The sequence below is a fragment of the Zootermopsis nevadensis genome, unplaced genomic scaffold (assembly GCF_977971745.1).
Source record: "Zootermopsis nevadensis isolate Lab colony 2312 unplaced genomic scaffold, Znev_1.0 Znev_ptg000019l, whole genome shotgun sequence".
Taxonomy (NCBI): domain Eukaryota; kingdom Metazoa; phylum Arthropoda; class Insecta; order Blattodea; family Termopsidae; genus Zootermopsis; species Zootermopsis nevadensis.
In genome coordinates this window covers 358,755-382,116 of record NW_028259151.1, presented here as the reverse complement: position 1 = coordinate 382,116, position 23,362 = coordinate 358,755, and the positions used below count along the sequence as shown (strand labels likewise).

General features: G+C 35.8%; 1 protein-coding gene across 5 annotated transcripts in view; it reads left to right on the top strand.

Annotated features, from left to right (window-relative positions):
• dpy (fibrillin-like protein dumpy) overlaps positions 1-23,362 on the top strand; it is a 385,379-nt gene that overhangs the window by 266,314 nt on the left and 95,703 nt on the right. For all 5 annotated transcript variants that reach the window (XM_087351382.1, XM_087351381.1, XM_087351380.1 and 2 more), the window contains 11 exons: positions 490-822; positions 2,781-3,089; positions 3,696-4,092; positions 5,123-5,370; positions 6,324-6,635; positions 6,793-7,116; positions 8,704-9,018; positions 10,130-10,768; positions 12,048-12,362; positions 14,640-14,942; positions 16,365-16,685. In XM_087351382.1, coding sequence (XP_087207508.1) covers positions 490-822; positions 2,781-3,089; positions 3,696-4,092; positions 5,123-5,370; positions 6,324-6,635; positions 6,793-7,116; positions 8,704-9,018; positions 10,130-10,768; positions 12,048-12,362; positions 14,640-14,942; positions 16,365-16,685 — 3,816 coding nt within the window. The remainder of the gene's footprint in view (positions 1-489; positions 823-2,780; positions 3,090-3,695; positions 4,093-5,122; positions 5,371-6,323; positions 6,636-6,792; positions 7,117-8,703; positions 9,019-10,129; positions 10,769-12,047; positions 12,363-14,639; positions 14,943-16,364; positions 16,686-23,362) is intronic.

Genomic DNA, 23,362 nt, shown 5'->3' with positions numbered 1-23,362 from the left:
ATGATCATCAGCAAAATAATTATGAAAAATTACATAGAAACATGAAGTGAATAAATGATCATTTTTTATATTTATACGGACTGTATGTGAGTATGTGTTTTTGTAAGCTGTAATTACTGGTATAGACTATCGATGCCTGGTGCTAGATATCTGAGCATTTCTCAATAAGGGGGAAAGTATCTCTCTTGTCTAAGCACCAGGTTTTGCCAAACATTACAGTTATTGTTGATATTGAAATTTCTTCCTCCTACTGTTCTTATTTTAACACAAGACAACATATGAATGGGGAAATCCAATTTGAGTTCATTCTAAGGAATAGCAAAATGTTATGTTTTAAATATAGTATATTAATGGTTTTTTTCTTTTCAGTTGGTAACAGTTCTTTCAATGGAAAATGAATGCAGTTAACAGTATTGGTATTTCTCTTGCAAATAATTTTATTCTTAGCAGGTTAAGTTTGTTCATTGGTGATACAAATTTAATTTTCAGCTACAGAACGTACACCACCAGCAAACCCTTGCTTCCCCTCTCCATGTGGACAGAATGCTGAATGCCGAGAGAGGAATGGTGCAGGATCTTGTACCTGCTTGCCTGGTTATGAAGGTGACCCATATGATCAACGAGGTTGTAGGCGTGAATGTGAAGTTAACTCAGAATGCACTCAAGCATTAGCATGCATCACATTCAAGTGTGTGGATCCATGTCCAGGAACATGTGGTTCTGGAGCACAGTGCAATGTGGTGAACCACATTCCAACATGTACATGTCCACCACAATTTACTGGGGATCCGTTCTTCCAGTGTCGACCAGTACCACCAACACGTGAGTTCATTACCTACATTCTTTATGTAGAGGCCAAGCATTGTGGCTGAGTAATTAGCATTCCTGTTTCATAGTTGGGAGGTTCCAGGCATTTAAATCTTGACCTAAAGAATAGTTATTCTGGCAGAGGATTTTCTTGTCTTTCCTCAGTCCCTTCAGGCAGAGGCTGGGATAGTACCAGAAATTAGGCCATAACCACTTCCTTGTATCTTGTTTCCAGTTTATTATTCATAAATCATTCTGTCATCTGATTATATATATAGTCTGACCTACTGACAACATTTTTAAATTAAATAAGAGAAATCTGTATTTCAGCAGTCCTCTTTATTGTTTTTCATTGCAAACTTTTTAGCAAGATAATTAACTTTTGCTGCTTGAATGTTTGTTGATAGGAACATACTGTATGTTTTGAGTTTACTGTATTGACATTCAGTTCCTCTGAATTCAACTTAATACAATGCATACAATAATTCCAAGTATTTCAAATGCTGAAATTTACTTCTGACACAAGAGTATGTGCAATTTACAAATTGTATGTAGTGAATCGCTGCTGTTATTAGTTCATAAAATGAGAACAATTATACTTACATGTACTGTGTATGAAGGCTATATATAGATAGATGGATTGTTTGTAACAGATTTATTAACTGTTACAATACATGAGCATTCCACATCTTACATTCCCTGTGTACTGCGTATGTGCTTATACATATAGTGTCTATATTACAGTAATTGTTCCATTGTCAGCTTTCCTTGTTCTGATTTTCCTAGTGCTTAGATGTGTAACTATTAGTTCTAGAATCTGTCCAATTCATTATTCTTTGCACTCTTGTGTATTTCGAAAAGCAGTCTTTACACAGGAGTAGTAGTAGTTGGGAGGCTTTCAGTTTGTATCTGTTGGATGGATGGATAAATAGATATATAGATAGGCGGGTAGAGTTAATATGTTTTTATTATATCCATTTTAATTGTATCTCTCAATAAAACTGAGGAATCATGAAGAAAATATTTAGTTACTGTTTCGTATATTTTGGTTATATAACTTGAATAGTAATAAGGAAGCAGTTGAATAAGTAAGATTGAATCATCATTGGCTAATGAGGTAGATAAAGAGAAATTACAATTAAGCATAATACAAATTTTAAACGGAATGTTTAGTATCTTGCATTTCCTTTTTCCCTGGTGCAGGGAGAACAGTGTCTGAGATTTATTTTTATATCTAAGAATTATGAACAGAGTAAATAAAAATAACCTGTACTTTCTGGCAGTTTCACCTTTGCTCCTAACTGCTATTATCACATGAATTTATTATTTAAAATGTTGTTTATATAACAAAATGTTTAATTTTGTTTTGAATGTTTACAAATGTGCTTCACAGTTTCTTATGCATACAGTTTAATAGTGTGACAAAAAATATACACGAACAGTATTGTTTATTTTACTGTTCTTCTGGGGCCATGGGAGGAAATCAGATTGCTGGTACCATAATAAATTAATCACTTCCAGTTCTGTCCAATAACTTTATTTCCATAATCTTGAAAAATGGAAGTTCAAGCATTTTCCAAGTTGCATGAAAATCAATTACAAATTTGTTGGAGATCAGTATTTTGGGAAACATGTTTAACAAAATTAGTCATAATAGTAAAATTCTGCGTATTAAGTCACTAATCATTATTGCTAAATTCCCGGATATTTTTACATTATTTAATAATCAGTGCATAAGTAACGTTTGTTATGGCAGAGTTCCCACTATATTATTGATTATTGTATGTCATACTTACGTAGCAGACTTTGACTATATGCCAAACTTATAAGTAACTTAACTCTTGCAGGCAGGTTTATAAAAATGAAGTGCCTTCATTTAACTGTGTTTAGTGACTCAGTATCAGTTATATACTTAATGGGTAGGAACATTAACTAATGCGACAAACAAATTATTAGAGCATTACTTTTTTCAGCTCCAGCACCACCTCAGGATCTATGTTCTCCATCTCCTTGTGGCCCTAATAGTCAGTGTCGTGTGGTGAATCAGCAAGCTGTGTGCTCATGTCTGCAGAACTATGTTGGTTCTCCTCCACAGTGCAGACCTGAGTGTGTGGTCAGCTCAGAATGCCCTCAAGCTAAAGCCTGTGTTAACCTTAAATGTTCTGATCCCTGCCCTAACACTTGTGGCATTGGTGCACGGTGTACGACGAAGAACCACAACCCCATCTGTGCTTGTCCTCCTGGTTTTACAGGAGATCCATTCAGTCAGTGCACACCACAGCGTAAGTATACTTATCCACTGGGTTTATATTGTGTTACAGATTTAAATATAAAACCAAGAAATGGAAATGTTTATTTTTGTAATAATAATCTCTTTAATAGGCCTGTATTCTTTATTGAGGTTACCCTTTCATGAAATACTTGTTTCTTGTAAATAGTAAAGTAAAAGTGACACACACTGTACTATATATTTAAAATGACATGAAGATGACTGTGTTCTGGGTTTAACGAATTCTTCGCTTCAGTACCCTGTTGACGAGGACGAAGATGGTCCTCAAAACATTGGTGTTTTCTCCATTCAACCACCTGACACAGCTGGTAGCCTGAGAAGAATTCATGATACTTAATCACTGTGAAAGCTTCAGATCATGTCTTCTGGGTTGTTGTGTCATGTAGTCCTGTATAAATTTACTAACGTTTCAGAGGTGCTTGCTGCCTCCATCATCATAGTCCTGATGATGGAAACATCAAGCACCTCTGAAACATCAGTAAATGTTTACTAGACTACACAGTGCAACAACAGAGAAGACAGCCACCTTCGTACTTGTCACTATAAGAACCTGAAATGTCACTCAAAGTAACATGTTTGTTTTCTTTGAAACTTGCAGCTATGCCGACTGTAGCAGAGCCCACTCCAAGTCCACCTTCTTGCTTCCCATCTCCATGTGGCCCTAACTCACAATGCCAAATTGTAGCTGGGAACCCTGCCTGCTCATGTTTGCCTGATTACATTGGAGCACCACCTAACTGTCGTCCAGAATGCGTTCTGAGTGCAGAATGTCCGAGCCAGTTAGCATGCATCAGTCAGAAGTGTCAGGATCCGTGCCCTGGTTCTTGTGGCTACAATGCTAATTGCCATATGTTGAACCATATTCCTATTTGTCTCTGCAATGATGGCCATACTGGGGATCCCTTTACACAATGCAACCCCATTCCACCAAGTACATCTCCACCAAGGACTGATCCGTGCAATCCATCACCGTGTGGACCAAATGCTGTATGCAGGTATGTTTCTTGCCAAATATGTATGTAATATGGTGTAATGTTTCCTGTACACCACAGTGAGTCAGTATTGCATAATACCTCTCATTTTTACTAAAAGAGTGTTTGGTGTGTGAAAACTAATGTCATTACTGACATCATATATTTTTAAACATACACTTTTATAAACACATTTGTATTATCTTACCTTAACAAATTTTATGGTCACCACCATTTTTAAATCTCAGTCACTCACAATCTTTCAAAATAAATAAGAAATGGAGCCTCTTTACTTCAAGTAACTTATTCATGTTTTAGCATAATTTCTGTTTTATATGGGTTAACAGTTGCCTCAATTAATTTAGATTTCAGGAAAGTTAGAGCAGTGAACTTTATGGCAAAATCTTGCTGCTTTGAGTTTATTATATTACACAGTTTGAAATCCAATTTGGTATTGTATTACAAGAGGTTAATAAGTGTACATATCTAAGTTATGTTTTTGAAATTTTCATATGCCAGCTTGATCATTGCATGCCTATTCAGTAGCCTAATCTTTTTCATAGATACATAGTTTTAATACAGGAGCTGTTTGCACCAGACTTTGAGAAGATATTTTAACAGTAGTGATAATCCTTGTAAATTATCGCTGTGATCATGATGATCATGGCAACAGTAATATTGACAGTAACAATAAATACTGAAACTGTGTTGTAGAAACATAGTAGAATATATTCTAATTAAATTTGTAATTTATTAGTTTAAAAATTATTTGCACATAGGAAAGAAAGTAAAACTGGTGTTTTGTCATGAAACATATAAATACTGCATTGAGACCATAGAGAAAATCATAAAAACTAATTAATAATACGTTTACAGAGATTAACGTTAAGCCCAACATTTCTTTGACCTTAAGTTAATTATGCCTAATTGACCGTAGGTGAAGCATTCTATTTCCTGAAAATGATTTTCCCATGCTTGCTATGGTCAGATATTTATAGTATTCATATAGTGATTTGTATTCTGTTATTGATAATAATTTCTCCCTGTTATCCAGGTCTGGAGGTGTGTGTGAGTGTTCTCCTGAGTATGTGGGCAATCCATATGAAGCTTGTCGTCCCGAATGTGTACTCAACACGGAATGTAACCGAGACCAAGCTTGTATTCGCAACAAGTGTCGAGACCCGTGCCCTGGAACATGTGGGCAAAATGCTAGGTGTGATGTTATCAACCATATTCCAACATGCTCATGTTCTCCAGGATTTACTGGAGATCCTTTCTCAAATTGTCGACAAGCCATTCCAGGTTGGTTTTATACCAGTGTGCATGTTAGAGGATAATATCTGACTCTAACTAACTAACTAGATGGCTTACTGAACCCAAAGGTTTACCACCGAACTAAACAAAGCCCTCCACCTGACCCTGTCCTGGGCCAACAAAATCCAGTTTCCTTCAACTCCTATCTCCCATAGATTCTGCCTGAGATTATCCTCCAATCTATGTCTAGGTCTCCCTAGCAAGCTCTTCCCTTCAGGCTTCCCGACCAATACCCAATGCACAACTCTTGCCCCATCCATGTACTCCACATGCTCTGCCCATCTCATTCTCGTTGACATAACCACCCTGACAATACTTGTGGAGTTGTACAAATTTTTAAGCTCATCATTATGCAGTTTTCTCCATTACCCTTTGTCTTCTCTCCTATGCCCAAATATCCTCCTCAACACCCTATCCTCAAACACCTGCAATCTCTGTTCCTCCCTCAGAGTGAAAGAACATGTTTCACACCTGTACAAAACAACAGGCAGAATTATTGTTTTGTATATTTTAATCTTCAGGAATATCTGTTTCTAAATTTTCTAAATTATGTTTGTGAAAAGGAACTGATTCAAGGACTTTAAACTACTTTATCAGTTGTATGGTTTTCATCTTTGTCCAGTTTTATTTTCTCAGTAGAACTGAGAAATTGGTGAATGTGTGTTGACTGATGTTAGATAATTATGTGTTTTTTCTTAGTATTTTTTGTATAGTTCCCACCCTAGAGGCAATCAAGTTCCCTTAACAATATTTCCACAGTAAGTTATTATATTTTATAAACAGAATTGTGACAAGCCCTGTACATTCCTGGAATGTGACTTTGCATTTGACAAGGAATTCCCATAATATATTAATTAATGTTCATAATTGAGAAAGAACCTGTTTTTTATTTGTGGGAAAAGATGAGGTAGTTCTTTGAACCAGTATTTTTGCTTTTACAGAAGTACCACTGCAAATTGACTCTTGTAGACCATCTCCTTGTGGTCCAAATAGCCAGTGTCGAACATCAGACAACCATGCTGTGTGTTCATGTCTGCAAGGCTACATGGGCATGCCACCATCATGTCGTCCTGAATGTGTTGTGAGTGCAGAATGTCCACTGACCCGTGCCTGTGTTAATCAGAAGTGTAGTGATCCATGCTTGGGCTCATGTGGTCTTGGAGCTCGATGTGAAGTAATCAACCACAGCCCCATCTGTAGCTGTCGTGAAGGCCAGACTGGAGATCCATTCCAGAGCTGCTTTGACATTCCACGTAAGTTAGATTTGATGATGCAGTGATTAAAAATTAATGTTATATGTGTAATGCAAGAATTTAGGACAGTTGTCTCTCAGATTTAAAGTAATGCATTTCAGAACTATTAGCATTATCTTAACTTATAATATTTTGTATATTATTTTTATTATTTCAGCCCCTGCAAGAGAGCCTGAAGTTCCTGAGAATCCATGTGTACCAAACCATTGTGGGCCAAATTCCCAGTGCCAGGTCTCTGGGTCCAGCCCTGCATGTTCTTGTCTGGATGGATATGTAGGTGCTCCACCAAACTGCAGACCTGAGTGTGTTATCAATCCTGACTGTCCAAGTCAACAGTCATGTATAAACAGCAAGTGCCGTGATCCTTGTCCAGGCACATGTGGAGCAAATGCACAGTGTCAAGTTATCAGTCATGCTGTAACATGCATATGTTTACCGGGCTTCACTGGAAATCCCTTTGTACAGTGTATTGTCCAAGAACGTAAGTACTGAAACACACAAAGTTTAATTTAATTTTAAATTTGTCCAAGATATTTGGTTAGAATCTTTTTATGTTACAAAAATATAATGTCATGTCAGTAATACTTAGTATGGCAGAACAGTTTGAAATATTACCTCATTAGTTAGCATGGAACAGATGAAGATTTCCTCTTAATTTACTTGGAAATTGTTTTGCATGTTGATTTTCCTCATTTATAACAGCACTTCATCTTCAGAACTATAATACATAGTTTTAACATGCACTGACCTGGATATTCCTTGTGAAACTTGCCTTTGCCATTATCATCTTATATTTATCTTTGAAGCTTGTGAAAGTATTATTTGTTTAACTATAGATAGTACCCTATTTTGTACCATTTGATCTGAATTTCTTAGTATAAAGCATCCCTCTGTTTTAGGCTATTGTGTACTGGGAATGGATCTGACAGAAGGTTACCTACACAGACTCTACTAGATACCCCATCCATACACATTTTATTAACCTAAGAAGTTTCTTTGGTATTCCAAATTCAATCAAAATGCCATACGGTACCTCTCTTCTAACCGATACATATGCCTTTCCTAAAGTCCACAAATAGTTGGTGTACTGACCCATTATATTCCCACTTTCTCTCTAATATTTGTCAAATGCAAAAGACCTGATCAGTAGTTCAACTATTACAGCAGAATCCACATTGATCCTCCTCGATAGTTTCATTCATAAATGGAGTTCAGCGTGTCTGAAGATCATTGGATAAAATTTTGTATGATGTTGACAAATAAAGATACCTTGGTAGTTACTGGACTTTGTTTTGTCCCCTTTTTTATGCATATGGACAATAATTGATTCTTTCCACTGTTGTGGTAGTACTTCCTAGTTTGAAATTGAGATGTAAGCTTATATATCTCTGAGTGCAATGCCCTACCACCTGCATGGATTAGTTCCCCTGGAACTGAGTTGATGCCTGGAGATTTATAACATTTTAATTGCTCAATGGCAATTTAAAGTTTATTAAGGGTCGGTTTTGGGATGAAGGGCTCTTCAGGATCTTTAAATTGATCAGCTGCATGAATGTTTAGTAACTTACTAATGTAATCTTCCCATCTGTCTATGATGCCATGTGAGTCTGCGAACAGATCCCATTCTCATCCTTGATCATATGTGTCCTAGATTTGTACCCCTTCTTAAATTCACTTATGCCTCTGTACAACTCTGTTACTTTTATTTTTGCTGTTAGTTTGTAACTCCCTTTATCAGATCTTTGCAATATCCCCTCTTCTTAGTCCTTGAAGTACTGCTGGTTTTGTGCCTTACAATTACATATCTTTCCCTGTTTATTTGAGTACGGGTCTGCAGCCATTCCAATCTGATGTGCTTCCTCTCTTTTACAAAGTTAGAGCATTCTTCTTTAAAACAAGCTTTATTTCGCGAAATTTTATGACACCCTACACTCTCCTCATCCAAAATTTATATGTTATCCTGTATATTTTCCCAAGCCTTTCTGCCACACCTGAACAATGTAAGATATTAATAATAAAAAGAAAGCATAAGAACACCAGTGTGTATATAAACAAATTTTCTTTACAGAAGAGGTACCTACTCCATGCCAGCCTTCACCATGTGGTGCTAATGCAGTGTGTACACAACGTAATGGTGCAGGTGCATGCAGTTGCATCTCTGATTATCAGGGTAATCCTTATGAAGGTTGTCGTCCAGAGTGTGTGCTCAGCTCTGATTGTCCAACTGACAAAGCCTGTGTTCGTAATAAATGTGAAGATCCGTGTCCTGGAGTGTGTGGTCAGCTTGCTCAGTGTACTGTTATAAACCACATTCCAACATGCACATGTATACAAGGATATGTGGGCAATCCATTTGCATCATGCATACTTCAACCTTCCCCACGTAAGTTATTACCATTTATATTTTTTTAAGTTCATCTTTTTAATTTGTGCTACAACACAGCAGGCTTTCAGCACCTACAACAACACACCACCAAAATTATAAATAATTTTATGGCTTTTTATTTTAATGCATGAATTGCATATGAGGTTAATATCATATGAGTATATCTTGACTTTTCTAGGAAACAGTGAACTCTTCATTATCTGTACATGACTTTTATTTACTTAAATGTATACATGTGTGAACTAGACTTTCAACATTCTTCCATGACCACTTTGGATAAAAGGTGTTTGGTTGGTTTTTGGAGGGTCTGCAGATGTGGTCAAATAGTATCTTTCTTTTTTATTTTTTACCAGTGCTTTACAGTTATTATTGATGGTGGGGTAGAGTGGTTTGTTTTGTCAGTGGTGATAGAAAGAGGAGATACTACAGGTGCATTAAAACTAACTAACTAGATCACTTACAAAAACCAAAGGTTCATCACCAAATTAACCAAAGCCCTCCATTGGACCCTGTCCTGGGCCAACAAAATCAAGTCTCCTTCCACTCCTATCTCCCATAGATCCTTCCTGAGATTATCCTCCCATCTACGTCTAGGTCTCCCCAGCAGTCTCTTCCCTTCAGGCTTCCCGACCAGTACCCAGTGCAAATGGTGCCAGACCCTACCCCCCCCAAAAAAAACACCATCACCACTCCCATGAAAACCTCAAATTTTACAGTCATCTATGATTACCTTCAGAGGAAAGTCTTCACTTGGCTTGTCTTTGAAGGAGATTTTTTTTCTTAGTTGAAATAATATTAATAATATAATATATAACTGAAGGTTCAGAGTAATATAGTAACTACTACCAGGATGACAGTCCTTCTTCAGAAGTTAATATTAACACTCAACTAGTCAAATTCCATATTTTTCATGGAACCTGAAGATTTATTATTGTGATCCTACCAGGTTAACATTACAAATATTTAAATCCAGAGTTTGCAGTATAATGGTTTATTGCTGTCTTTTTGCTGCTTTATTTATTTGATTCTAACACAGAAAAAAAGAATATATATATATATATAATTTATAATAGTTTATCCTTTGTTACAATTGATGTTTCCTTTTCAGCTGTGACTCCACCAGCAGTAATAAACCCATGCCAACTATCTCCATGTGGACCCAACAGTAGATGTAGGTCTGTGAATGGTCAAGCTGTGTGTTCGTGTGAGGATAAGTACATTGGCTCACCACCAAACTGTCGACCTGAATGTGTAATCAATAATGACTGTCCTCAGAACCGTGCATGTAACAAGTTCAGATGTGCGGATCCATGTCCTGGAACATGTGGTGTTGGTGCTCGATGTGAAATTATAAACCATAATCCTATCTGCAGCTGTCCATCAGGCCTTACAGGAGATCCTTTCACTAGATGCTTCCAAGCTCCTCCACCACCTCCAGCACCCAAGCCTATTAACCCATGTGTACCTTCACCCTGTGGTCGCAATTCAGACTGCCATGCTGTAGGAGACCAGCCTGCTTGTTCATGTCTACAAAATTTCATTGGGTCTCCTCCGAATTGCCGCCCAGAGTGCATTGTCAATACTGACTGTGAGCCAACAAGGGCATGCATTACCAGCAAGTGTAGAGATCCATGCCCAGGATCTTGTGGAGTAAATGCTGAATGCCGTGTTCAGAATCACATTCCAATCTGTACCTGTTTGTCTGGATACACTGGAGACCCCTTCATTCAATGCTCTCTCATTAGAGGTAAATATATATAGTGTATTCTTTGTGATAAACAAAACATGTTGTATAATTTACATAATCAAACACTTGTGGTTTGTGTTCATGTGTTATGTAAGGAGATATATCCCCCCCCATCAAGGTTTGGTAAATGAATATAGGCTTTCGAATCTTATGTATTCATGTGGAACTCATCCAGGTGACATTGTAAGCAAATGGTACTAGATGTCATGATATACTTCATATTAACAGAAGACCATTCTCTGTTTTCACAATGGACAACAGTTATTGTATTGTCATCAGTTGTTTGTTATTTGGCATGGTCTGGCTTCTGGTGTGATTCTTTAGAGTTCAACTTAAGAAATTGTAAAATACAACAGTGAAATACGTTTAAACTAATCTCATTTTAACATTTTGTTTTGTAGTTGTGTAAGTGTTGAGATGGCCCTATAAATTCTACAAGATATCCCTGAGGGGGTACATATGTGATTCCACCAGGTATGGTTGGGTGGGTGAGAATATGTGGAATGTGGACTTATGAACCAACTGAGGGTTTTAAATAGTTAGATACCTGCCATCCAGTGTTTATATATGTGGGGGGAGGGGTGTTTGCACAGAAGCCTGGATATTTCAGCATCATCACTAGGCTGTGTATCTATTCCCTTGTCATGAGAACTAGAAGTTCCAATAATTTTATATATATATAAAAAGTTTAGTAAGGATGTGTGGACATTCAAATTTTCAAACTATTAACTTCACAACAAATGTAATTTCAAAATTTTACCTTTTTATTTACTTTGTCCACAAAAAGCATTAGCTGGCCTAGATCATACTGTTCTTAGTATGGAGATTTATGAATTGTTCCTCTTAGGACACTTTAGAATTTTACGGTAATTTTCTTAAAATGTGACTCTTTGTAACAAAAAATATGGAAAGATTACTTCAGTAAGTTACTAAACATTCACGTAGCTGATCAATTTAAAGATCCTGAAGTATGTACATACATACATATGTACATAGTGGTCATTGTGAGCACAAACAAAACACTACTTCCATTGTGGGTAACCCATGCATGGACACTTCATAACTATAAAAAATTGTCTAACCTCCTGAATATGGCAGAAATGTAGCTGAAACCTATAGGATGTTTGATCTGCAGCACCTATCGCAAGCCACTGTTAAACAGTTTAGTATAGAATAAGATAAGTGAAAATTTCCATTATCAGTAGTACATAGAATGTATGATTTTAAGTCAAAAATTCTTCCTCTGTTTTTATTATGTGTTTTCTTATATTACCCTCAGTTGAAGAACCAGTTGTGACTGATCCGTGCAGTCTATCACCATGTGGTCCTAATGCACAGTGTAGCAATGCTCAGTGTGTATGTCTGCCAAACTACTTTGGAGACCCTTACGCCAGCTGCCGTCCTGAATGTACCACAAATGCAGAATGTTCACGTAACAAAGCCTGCAGTAATCAGCGCTGTATAGATCCATGCCCTGGTACTTGTGGACAAGGTGCTCGCTGTGATGTAGTTAACCATATACCAACCTGCAGCTGCCCAGATGGCTCCACTGGTGATCCATTTATTTCATGCAGACCTATTGTACCACCTATTCGTGAGTAATATTTAACTTCTCTTTAGGTAATCATGATTAGAAAGAACAAGTATGGAAATGTCATTTACAGTTAAAGACAGTTTAGTGAAACCTCATTATTCTCAGCACTTTCAATATAAATAATGTACTACTTTTTAGTTATTGCTGACTACTTTCTAAGGGACAGTATTCAATTTGCAAACTACAAAATTAATGTAGAGAAATTTAATGCTTATTTTTCTTCATATACTTAAAATTTCAGTCTGTGTTTCCAGTTAAATTTTTTCAGTGTTGGTGTAAAAAAGTCAGTTGTGTGTTAGCCAGCCTTGCTGTCAGCATTTCAGTGTCCTTGCAGTATTTAATCTCTTTACGAGTAAATTATTTTTTTCCCCACACCACTTTCCAAATGTAGGCCTACATTGTGATGAATAATAGTTAATCTGTCGACACAATTGTTAGTAGGTTTTTAATTGAATGAATAAATACCATTACATATCAGCCTTAACATCAAGTGGTTACATAATACAGTGTGTCCGTAAAATAATGGTGGGGTAACAAACAGTCATAGTTTTGGAATGATATTACACTAGATGTACAGTGAAATATATGGAAAATTGGATCCAGATTTTACAGTTGTCGAGTATTCACATTCTAGTGTAGCAAAGAACATGTTACAGGCCCCCATCTTTGTCTGTGTCTGTCACATTTTTCCCAATGGGTAGGCAGTTTGTATGTATGGAACCATTGTGCAACAATTGAAACATGGTACTATTTTTGTTCAACAGTGGGAATGGAAATCACTGTTGCACCACATTGTGAAACAGTGAGCATGTACCATGTTAGTAAAATTATAAAAGAAGGGAATTGTTATGCAACAGTTAGGACCGAGGTCATTGTTGGAACAAACTGTTGCACAACATTGACCTCAGATCACAATACAACGATGACCTAAGGACATGTTGGAACACATTGTTGCCCAACACTGACCTTGGATGGCATCTGTGCATTAGTGTTGTATGTGATGTGGTATAAAGAATGCCTTTGAAATGTCAAAAGAGTATAATAACGCTTCAAGCTTGCTTAATTATAACATCAGTTTAATTAATTAAATTTGTTAGTTTAAAATCATGAATATTAGGGTTAAAAATACTTAAAACATTATATTTTATTTTGCTAGTATGTCTTCATATTACATATTTAATTGTGGTATTTCTTTGAAGTGCCACTCACACTGGCCGCACAATCTGGGGAATGATCCTTGGGCCCTTAATTTCTCGGACACTGGGACGATGGGTTTAAATCCCACTCAAGGCATGGAGGCATGGATGTTTGTCCATGTCTTTCTGTGTTATGCTGTCCTCTATAGGTAGAAGCCTTGTGTCAGGCTGATCACTCTCCAAGAAGTCCTACCAGATGTTTCAAATTATTAAGAAACCTTAAGTGTGTGAGGAGGCCAAGGTCCTTCAAGGACTGTAGAGCCAAAAAAGAAGGAGAAGAAGAAATAGATTGTGTATGTTTTATTATTAATTATGTAGGATGTTGCTATGTAAGATGTGACTTCTAAGAATTCATTTCTAACTTTATCAACTTCTTAGCTTTGGAATTTCACAAAACAAATACTGATATTATAATTTTCTCTTCACTTGCTAGAATTAGATATACATAATATGGTGGTGACTTCCATCCATAATAGTTTAAGGATTAAACTGAAGACATATTATACCTTTACACCCAAAACTTCCATCAAAATTAAAAATTTTCACCTTGGAAAGTTGGTAATGCAGTGTGAATCAGTGAGTGCTTCTTTCAGTCGTGTGGCTACTTAAATTTAATAAGCCAGTAAGTTCAACACAAGAACAACTGAGATTTATTATTATATTACTGTTAAGTGATTGTCTCCACATTTATTTGCTACATGACACAAGATAAACATCAAGACTCTTGGTAAATGAGTGTACAGTGCATAAATTTACAAATATTGTTGTGTGGAGGTGGTTACTTAATAATGATATAGTTATATCTACAACATGATGCTCCAATATGACCTAATGGGGTTTGACATGTTTTAATGCTATGAGAAGACCAGTGAAAATATAAGTAACAAAGTCTATATTGCTGGATCATCCTTGAACAGTATGTAGTTCTTCATTTGGAGAAAGTATATAATATCAGAAGTTAAATAATCATGCTATTATCTATGATGATAGGTGATATCACGGTAAACAAAATTAAGTAACTAATATGTTTGTACTCACAAATTATATTACTGCTATATTATATCATTTCTCTTTTTTGCAGATCCAACAAGACCTTGTGAACCGTCACCTTGTGGACCAAATAGTATATGCCGTGTTGTCAATGACCATGCTGTATGTTCATGCCAGCCTGGACTAGTTGGCATTCCACCATCTTGTAGACCAGAGTGTGTGGTTAGTGCAGAATGTCCACTGACACAGGCCTGTCTTTCCAGCAAGTGCCGTGATCCTTGTCCAGGCACATGTGGTCAGAATGCTCGTTGCCAAGTTGTCAATCACAATCCTATTTGTAGCTGTGCTACAGGCAATACTGGTGATCCATTTACAAGATGCTTTGCTGTCCCAGGTGTGTATCAATATTGTGTGTATGTTTTCTCATCTACTAGAGTCGCTTGTCCTGTGACAAATTCTTCAGCCTTCTCTCTTCCTCCAGAACATTCCTCTTGCATTTGTGTCCATTCTTTTTCTGCACTGTTTTCTGTGTCTTCACATACTTAGTCTCCTTACCCTGTTCTTTATTATTATAAAATATTTGTGAACTCTCAGATATAATTAAACTTCAATAAATATTCAAAAGGTCAATATACTTAATTGTGTTATAAGGCATGGGAGTTCTTTATATGTAATTACCATATTTGTAAATGTAATCTGAATTTGAGATAAGTTTTCTTCCTCTCCCCTGTATAACGATCCAAATTACTTCTTCTGCTGAGGTAATGTGATCATACTATTTAATTTCTTATTATTTTATTCATCTGAATTTGTTTTTAAGTTCATTTTCAAAATTTTAACTTTTTGTAACTTCAATATGTCAAAAGTCAGTTTGGGCTTTATGGTTCATTGTCTGTCAGCAGATGAATGTTACTGGGCAATGCATTGTATGGTGTGAGTGAGGAAATCAATATGTCAAAAGTCAGTTTGGGCTTTATGGTTCATTGTCTGTCAGCAGATGAATGTTACTGGGCAATGCATTGTATGGTGTGAGTGAGGAAATTTGAAAGAGCCAATTAGATGCAAGAGCTGTGTGCAAGTGACTATGTCACTGGGTTTGAATATTTTGAATCAGGGACAGGATGCTTACAGCAGCGCGTCTGTTTAGCACTCTACAACAAACTTTGAACACAGTCGCATGCAAATCCAATACAATTCTGAAATTGTCTTATTGTGGCTAGAGCCAAATATCACCTGTATTGTTCTTGACTAAATAAATAGTGTAAAAAAATTCAGCAATAGCTGCAGCCACTAATTGTCGGCAGTACATGCCATTAACACCCCTGAGAGATTCGAGTGTCTACCAAGGAGCTAAGCTCCTATCACTGAGCGGCTATGCCTCATACCCTATATTTCAACATTTGAAAAGTCATAGTTTATCTTAATATAACTCATATACCAATGTTTTAACTTTATTATTTGTACTATACAGTCAAAGGTTTGAAGTCAAATAGGGAAATATATTGTTGCTTTTTTTCCCCCAAGGTGTAATTTTTCTTTGAGTGGAAGAATTTTACCAGATGTTTTCTCTCCCACGTCATGTTCAGACTTTTCATTTTATATTCACGTTTTTCACTAAGCATTTTGTGTCTTCCTGTCTCAGGTATTAGTGTCTAAGATAAGTTTTTCTTATATTAATTTTTATGCTGTATAGGAGCACAAGTTCTGGTCTATAGATTTTACACTTAACTGGAAAATGTTTGTTCTTACACATTGAAATAAGAAATGAATCCAGTTCTTTATGACTAATGATTCTGTTTTGTCTTTTATTTTACAGTGATGCCGACTCCATTAGTGCCTCAGAATCCATGTCAGCCATCACTGTGTGGTCCAAATTCAGAGTGTCAGGTTCGAGGGGAAAGTCCCGCCTGTTCGTGTTTACAGAACTATATTGGTTTTCCACCGAACTGTCGACCTGAGTGTACTATAAATCCGGAATGTTCGAGTAGTTTGGCGTGTATAAATCAAAAGTGTAGTGATCCGTGTCCGGGATCGTGTGGTACAAACGCTCGTTGTAACGTTGTGAATCATACACCAGTGTGTAATTGCAATCCTGGCTTTACTGGAGATCCATTCACTGGCTGCATTATTGTACAAGGTAGGACAACTTTTGCCTTGTTTTCTTGCTTGCTGCATGTTTTATTAATGAGTTAAGAGAGTTTCCATGTCTCTGCAAAGATAAATAATTTGTTTAAAAGTTACATGATTCCATTTTGTTCTGCAAATCTAATTCATCATGTCAACAAAATCAGGAACCACAGACCCTTTAAATTCAAAAGGAGGATCACATATTTCAAAATATGTGAACTATGTAGAATAGAGGAGTTGCCCTTACTAAAGAAAAATTTTAAAAATACATTAAAGGAAGATAATATATGGTAGTTCATATAGTGTGAATGTTTTCAGTACAAATGTAATAAAATATATTCTAAGTTTTTTCATTACAACATTGATTTCATATTATGCACTTTTATGAATTATTTCTCAATCTCCTAATGCTTTAAAAGACCACTGAAGAGACAGCATCAGATTGTATAAGGTCATGTTGCCTAATACATAAGATTATGATAATGCTGATAAATGAAGAAAGAATATTAATACAAAAATTAGAAACTTAGTAAGATAGCTTACACTCTTAGGTATTAAATTAAATATATATACAGTTGAAGTAAGAAGTTTATAAACATGTATGTTTAGATCCAAAGAATGAATTGTATGTTAAATTTAGTAAGTTTGCAGCATTGGTGATATTCTTGCTATTTTATTACCCTTGATCTCAAAATATTACACTTATACTGCCTTATTTTCTTCTTTGCATTCCTTATTCCATACCTTTATTTCTGTATGTGAGTGTATTCCATGATGCTGTTTTTGAAAAAGTTGTTTACAGTCAGACCAGTAACTGGTTTTCAGTTGGTTAACACAGAGCATATATTTTGGTAGTACTATATGTTCATACCAATCACCTGAAAGAAGACTAGTATGAGAGATGTTAATAGGTTATTCAGGACTGTATAACATAAAAGAGTTGAAGGCATTTCAGCGTTCATTTTGTACAGTGATACTATTTAACTAATTTGGTTTTACATTTTTAAAATGGTAAGAGGATTTTCTTTAATTTCAGTGAGACTTTTATTCTGCACAAATTACAGCACATTGGTATGGAAATAATTGGAATGAATAACTTGGCATGATTTGGGCCTGTGCCAAATTTTTCTTTAAAATAATGAAGAATGACAGTAAATAATAATTGATCTTTGAGAATCTTCAAACATTGAATACAAAGTTCATAATATACGTAGTCTGTATTTGTAATAAGGATTGCTCTCTTTTTGATCTTTTAAAAATAAGATCAAATTAAACCTATTTTAAAATTAACTATTTCTGTGCATTATCCTTCCTTTTTGAGTTATTCATCGTTATATATAATATTGTGTATAGCACCTCCTGTTGTGTGTCTGTGGTATCTGATTTGTTGACATGTGAACCTAAATTATATTAATATGAGTAATGAGAAAATATATTGAAGTTCTTAATTAACATGCTCTACCATACTGGTAACACAGACTATGCATGAAGAAATTTAACTTGTGTACAGTTATAATTCATCAACAAATATAATTTCTAGTCCACTATCATACCCAAGCAATCTACTGTTCCAGCAGTTTTGTGGTGGGTTTGTCAGTGCATTATATTTTAACCATTTTCAAACATACGAGATGAGCATTTTAGGAAGTGTTCATTGATTTCATTGATTTGCAGTGATTTTTATTTCAAAACTAATAACATAATATTCTCCATAAAGTTGGCAATGGCTTATCAAAGTTATAAAAGTGCAATTTACAAAAATTTAGTTGTATGATAGTGTCAGATGTTCTCCTGAAGTAATTTGGAATTCTTCAGTTGCCTGTGAATGTATCTGAAGAGTACAGAACTATATGGTACATTTATTAGAATAGAACATGCTGATTTAATTTCAGCAATTGTTTATGTAGGACCTGTTGCTTCATTATTAAAAATTATTATTCACATCTGAATTAAACACAGTATCAGAAACAGATCAGTTTTGTTACTCCGTATTGAATGAAAGAGAAATAGATATGATTTGTAATAAAATAAGCTACTGTGTCAATATGCATTGCTTATTCTTGAATCAGGTTTCAGATTTCTTGAAAATAGTGAATCATTCAATCATATTAATAACTTGTTTGCAACATGAAAGGTATGTCTGTCATTTTTCTGTCTTAAGACTTTATTTATCATAATTATGTTTTGATTAAAAGAATTCAGGGCAATTTAGGAGTCAGTCAAACATCATGGGTAAATTAATCACATGACTGAGAAGAAAATATCTGTTAACATGGGTCAGACTTTTAAACATTAAGAAATTATGGTTGCTTGAAAGTAATGTATTGATGTTCCAGAAATATTGGGTTTTAATTTAATAAATTACAGTAACTTCACTGTGAAACTGAAATGAAGTGAAAAAATGTAAATTACTGTCCAAAGTGTCTACTGTAATTTCCAGTAGCATAACACATAGACATTCACTTTGTGTTTGGTTTATGTAATAGTAAGGCAAAAGCAGCCAATATGGAAAATCAGTTACAATTTCCACACCAGACTGTCACATGTCAAAAAGTGATGGTGATGTTCTTCTGGGGTGTGATACCATGTACGCTTGTAGGTTAGACAACAAAAAGTACCACTGTGAGAACCCCAAATCACACAAATTCAACAAGTGTTTGCTACCACAAAGTCGTCACTGGAAGACCGGAACATTCACTTCAACCTCAGGATGTCATATTCCTAGCTGGACTGAGATAGTGTGTTACAAACATTACAATGCAGGCCTTACATTTGTACTGACACACACACACACACACACACACACATTTATTTCCCTCAACAGCAACAGTCTGCAGAATGATACATAATGAGGATTTGTTTTATTACACTTTGCAAAAGGTTCAACATCTTGAAATGACAGATCATGCTTCATGGTTAAATTTTGTCATTGGCTTTATCGACATGCTTAGCTGTGCAGTTAACTGTTATCTACTGATGAAGCACATTTTACTTGTGATGGAATGAATAATACTCTGAACAACCATTTAAGGGCTGTGTAGTGTGGTATTATTGGAAACTGGTGTATTGGGTGGTGACCAGACAAAACCGTACACGACAAAACCGCACACGAAATTTGGGCACAGAAAGAAGCTCACTGTCATAAATGCTCACACGAAAATTACTCACACGGACAAATGCTCACACTGACAAATGCTCACACGTACGAATGCTCACATGGATGAATGCCCATATTCACAATACTATAAGTAATCGGAAGCGTTAACTGGTTACCGTAGTAAACCGACGTTTCGGAATCAAATTCAATAAAATATTCTCGGGCAATCAGCCGCGTTAATTTCTTACCGTAGTACACCGACGTTTCGGGAACAAATGCAATAAAATCTTCTCGGGCAATCAGCCGCGTTAACTTTTTACCGTAGTACACATTCCGTAGTAAACCGACGTTTCGGGAACAAATTCAATAAAATCTTCTCGGGCAATCAGCCGCGTTAATTTTTTACCGTAGTACACCGACGTTTCGGGAACAAATGCAATAAAATCTTCTTGGGCAATCAGCCTTGGGTCTTATGCCTTCAGTGGATGTTTCACAAGGAGTATCTGCCATCTCTTTTCATAAAATAAGTTGTCACTCCTTTTACATGGTGTTTCCTTATTAACAGGAGGAGTCCCTTTTATTTTTAGTGACAGGTATTAGATTATCATAATAGAAATTATCGAAATTGTTGAGTTGGCCAAGGAGGACCACATGTCTGACCATCAATATCCTATAGTCTGAGCCTCCTAGATAGGAGAAGGCATCCAGATATGGATGGTAGCTGCGAATTTGTTGAATAAGCAGTCGTGGACAGCCTACAAGGGGTGGTCCTCCAGCTTGGGGATGGGCGTGAGGCTAACAGTCCCTCAATGTGAAAACTGATTTTGTTACAAAATGTCTGAAATCTCCTCGGACCTGGGCTGATTCTTTGGGACAACCTAAGCAATGTAAAAAGGACATGAGATTGGGCATGTAGAATATTAGGAAAGTGAACAGGGTAGGTTCAATAATGTCAGTAGGGGGGGAGTTAGAGAAGAAGTACAAGCTAGATTTAGTGGGAGTGCAAGAGGTTAGGTGGGAAGGGGAGGGATATCAAACATCGGAAATTTATCAATTTTTCTTTGGGAAAGGGAACATTAATCTCCACTTAGGGACAGAACATAGTAAGATTATTTCAGCAGTTAAAAGCATAGAGTTTGTTAGTGACAGGATATCATATGTAACTGTAAAGAGTTGGTGTGATATCACTGTATTGAATGTGCATGCTCCAACTGAGGATAAATATGATGATACAAAAGATAGCTTTTATGAAGAATGAGAACAGGTATTTGACCAGTTCCCTAGGTACCAAAATGAAAATTTTGCAAGGCAATTTCAGTGCGAAGGTAGGAAGGGAGGACATTTTAAACCGATTGTTGTTAAAGAAAGTCTACATGAAGTTAGTAATGATAATGGGGTCAGAGTAGTAAATCCTGCAACTTCATAACTATAATTGTAAAAAGCACAATATTCCCTCACAGTGGCATTCATAAACATACTTCATATAGATCATATTTTAATTGACAAGAGATGACACTCCAGTGTGTTAGATGTCAGATCTTTTAAAGGAGCTGACTATGATATTGACCATTACCTGATAGTGGTGAAATTAAGGGAGGGACTTTCAGTAAGCAAACAAGTAAGGCAAAAGCTTGATTTACAAAGATTTTATTTGAATAAACTCAATGATGTAGAAGTTTTGGGAAAGTGCCAGATAGAAATCTCCAATAGATTTGTGACTTTAGAGTAGTTGGATTACAGTTTGAAAAGTATTAGGGACAATATCAAGATCTTAGCCAAGGAAAATATAGAATATCACAAACTAAAGCATAAACCATGGTGTGATGATTAGTGCTCAAAATTAATAGACAAACATAAGCAGGGTAAATTACAATGATTGCAAAACCCAAGCCAAATCAGTGGAGATTATCTGCAAGATGTAAGATGTGAAATCAGTAGAATATTTAGGAAGAAGAAGCAGGAATACCTGAAAAACAAAATTAATGAACTTGAAAATAATTATAGAAACAAAAATATGAGAGATTTATACAAAGGCATAAATGAATTTAAGAAAGGTTATCAACCTAGAGTTAATATTATCAAAGATGAGAATGGTTATCTGCTTGCAGATCCCCACAGGATTTTGATTAGGTGGAAAAATATCATCAGTCAGGTGTTAAATGTTCACGGGGTTCATGACATTACATATGGATGAACCATTAGTGCCAGAACCTAGCTTTATTGAAGTGAAGACTGCTATTGAGAAGCTGAAATAGTATGAAGAGATTCCGGCCGAAATGATTGAAGCAGGAGGCGAAACGTTGCATTTCGAGATACACAAAATTATTTGCCCTAAATGGAATAAGGAGGAAATGCCACAGCAGTGGCAGGAATCCATTATTGTACCAGTTCATGAGAAGGGTGATAATATTAAATTCAATTCATCTATTAGTGTGCATGACAACAGCCAAACAAGGCCAATTACAGCCAGGCACAAAAACAGCAGTATGGTACAATACATAGATGACATATAAGATAAAATATTAATGCTAAATGAAAACAAATAAACAATAATAAACCAAAAAAAACTTACAAAATGAAATACCACAAAATATGAACAAAAAAGAAATACAGGTAGCCCCCAATTAACCCCGGGGATGCATTCCTGGACGAACCGACGTAAACGTAATCGGCGTAAATTGAAACTCTTTTATAATGTAAATCGATAGCAAGTCAATGACATGCGTTCCCAGCTTCAAGGAATTTTAGACATTGCAGTTGAAATTGTAAACAATCCCAGCATTCATATGGGATGTAACCACTTCAGTGATATGCATTGTGCATTCAAGTCACAGCTGAGCACTTTGAAAAGTTTCTTATCATGTTTTATTTGTAAAGAACACTTTGTTTCAATTTCACATTGAAGTTGGTGTATAATTCATGACATGTTGCATCAGTATATTACACTTTATTTTATTTTCATATTGAAGTTATTGTAGTATTTGTAACATGTTTCATTATTAATGAATACTTATTTTGGTTTCACATTGAAATTTATTGAAATTAAAGACATGTTAATAAGACTTTTTCTTCTAAAATCCCAGAGTTAATGTATCCGCAACATATAGCAGATTGCTCCTGAGTGCAATAAAAGCCAGTTTTTAAATATATGATACTCTTATGTTAATAGTTAACTAATAATCTGTCCCTGCATGCAAACATTCAAAGAATATTAAATCTTTGCAGAGTATTGAAACTGTCTTTCTGATCATGCATTATATTCCATAGCATGTTGCACGCTGCATCCCTCTGTCCCCATTCTTTATGTTATGTCTGTGTTTATTGTTATGTGTCTGTTTTCTGTGGCATGTTGCTACAAAGCATGATGCATCATGCATATGAATCTCTCCACAGTCAAGATGCATGTATGGGGTCTCATCAGCAAGGTAGGTGAACGAGTCCCCCAACGCCATCACTTCAGTGAACATCTCCTCCTGATCATGTTTCATGCAATAAATAGAAGTTTGTGTTTCTCCTAAAATATAGAAATTGTGCTTTTTAAAATGGTTTTAGTGCCTCTACTTAAATTAATAAAAAGAACTGGTGATATT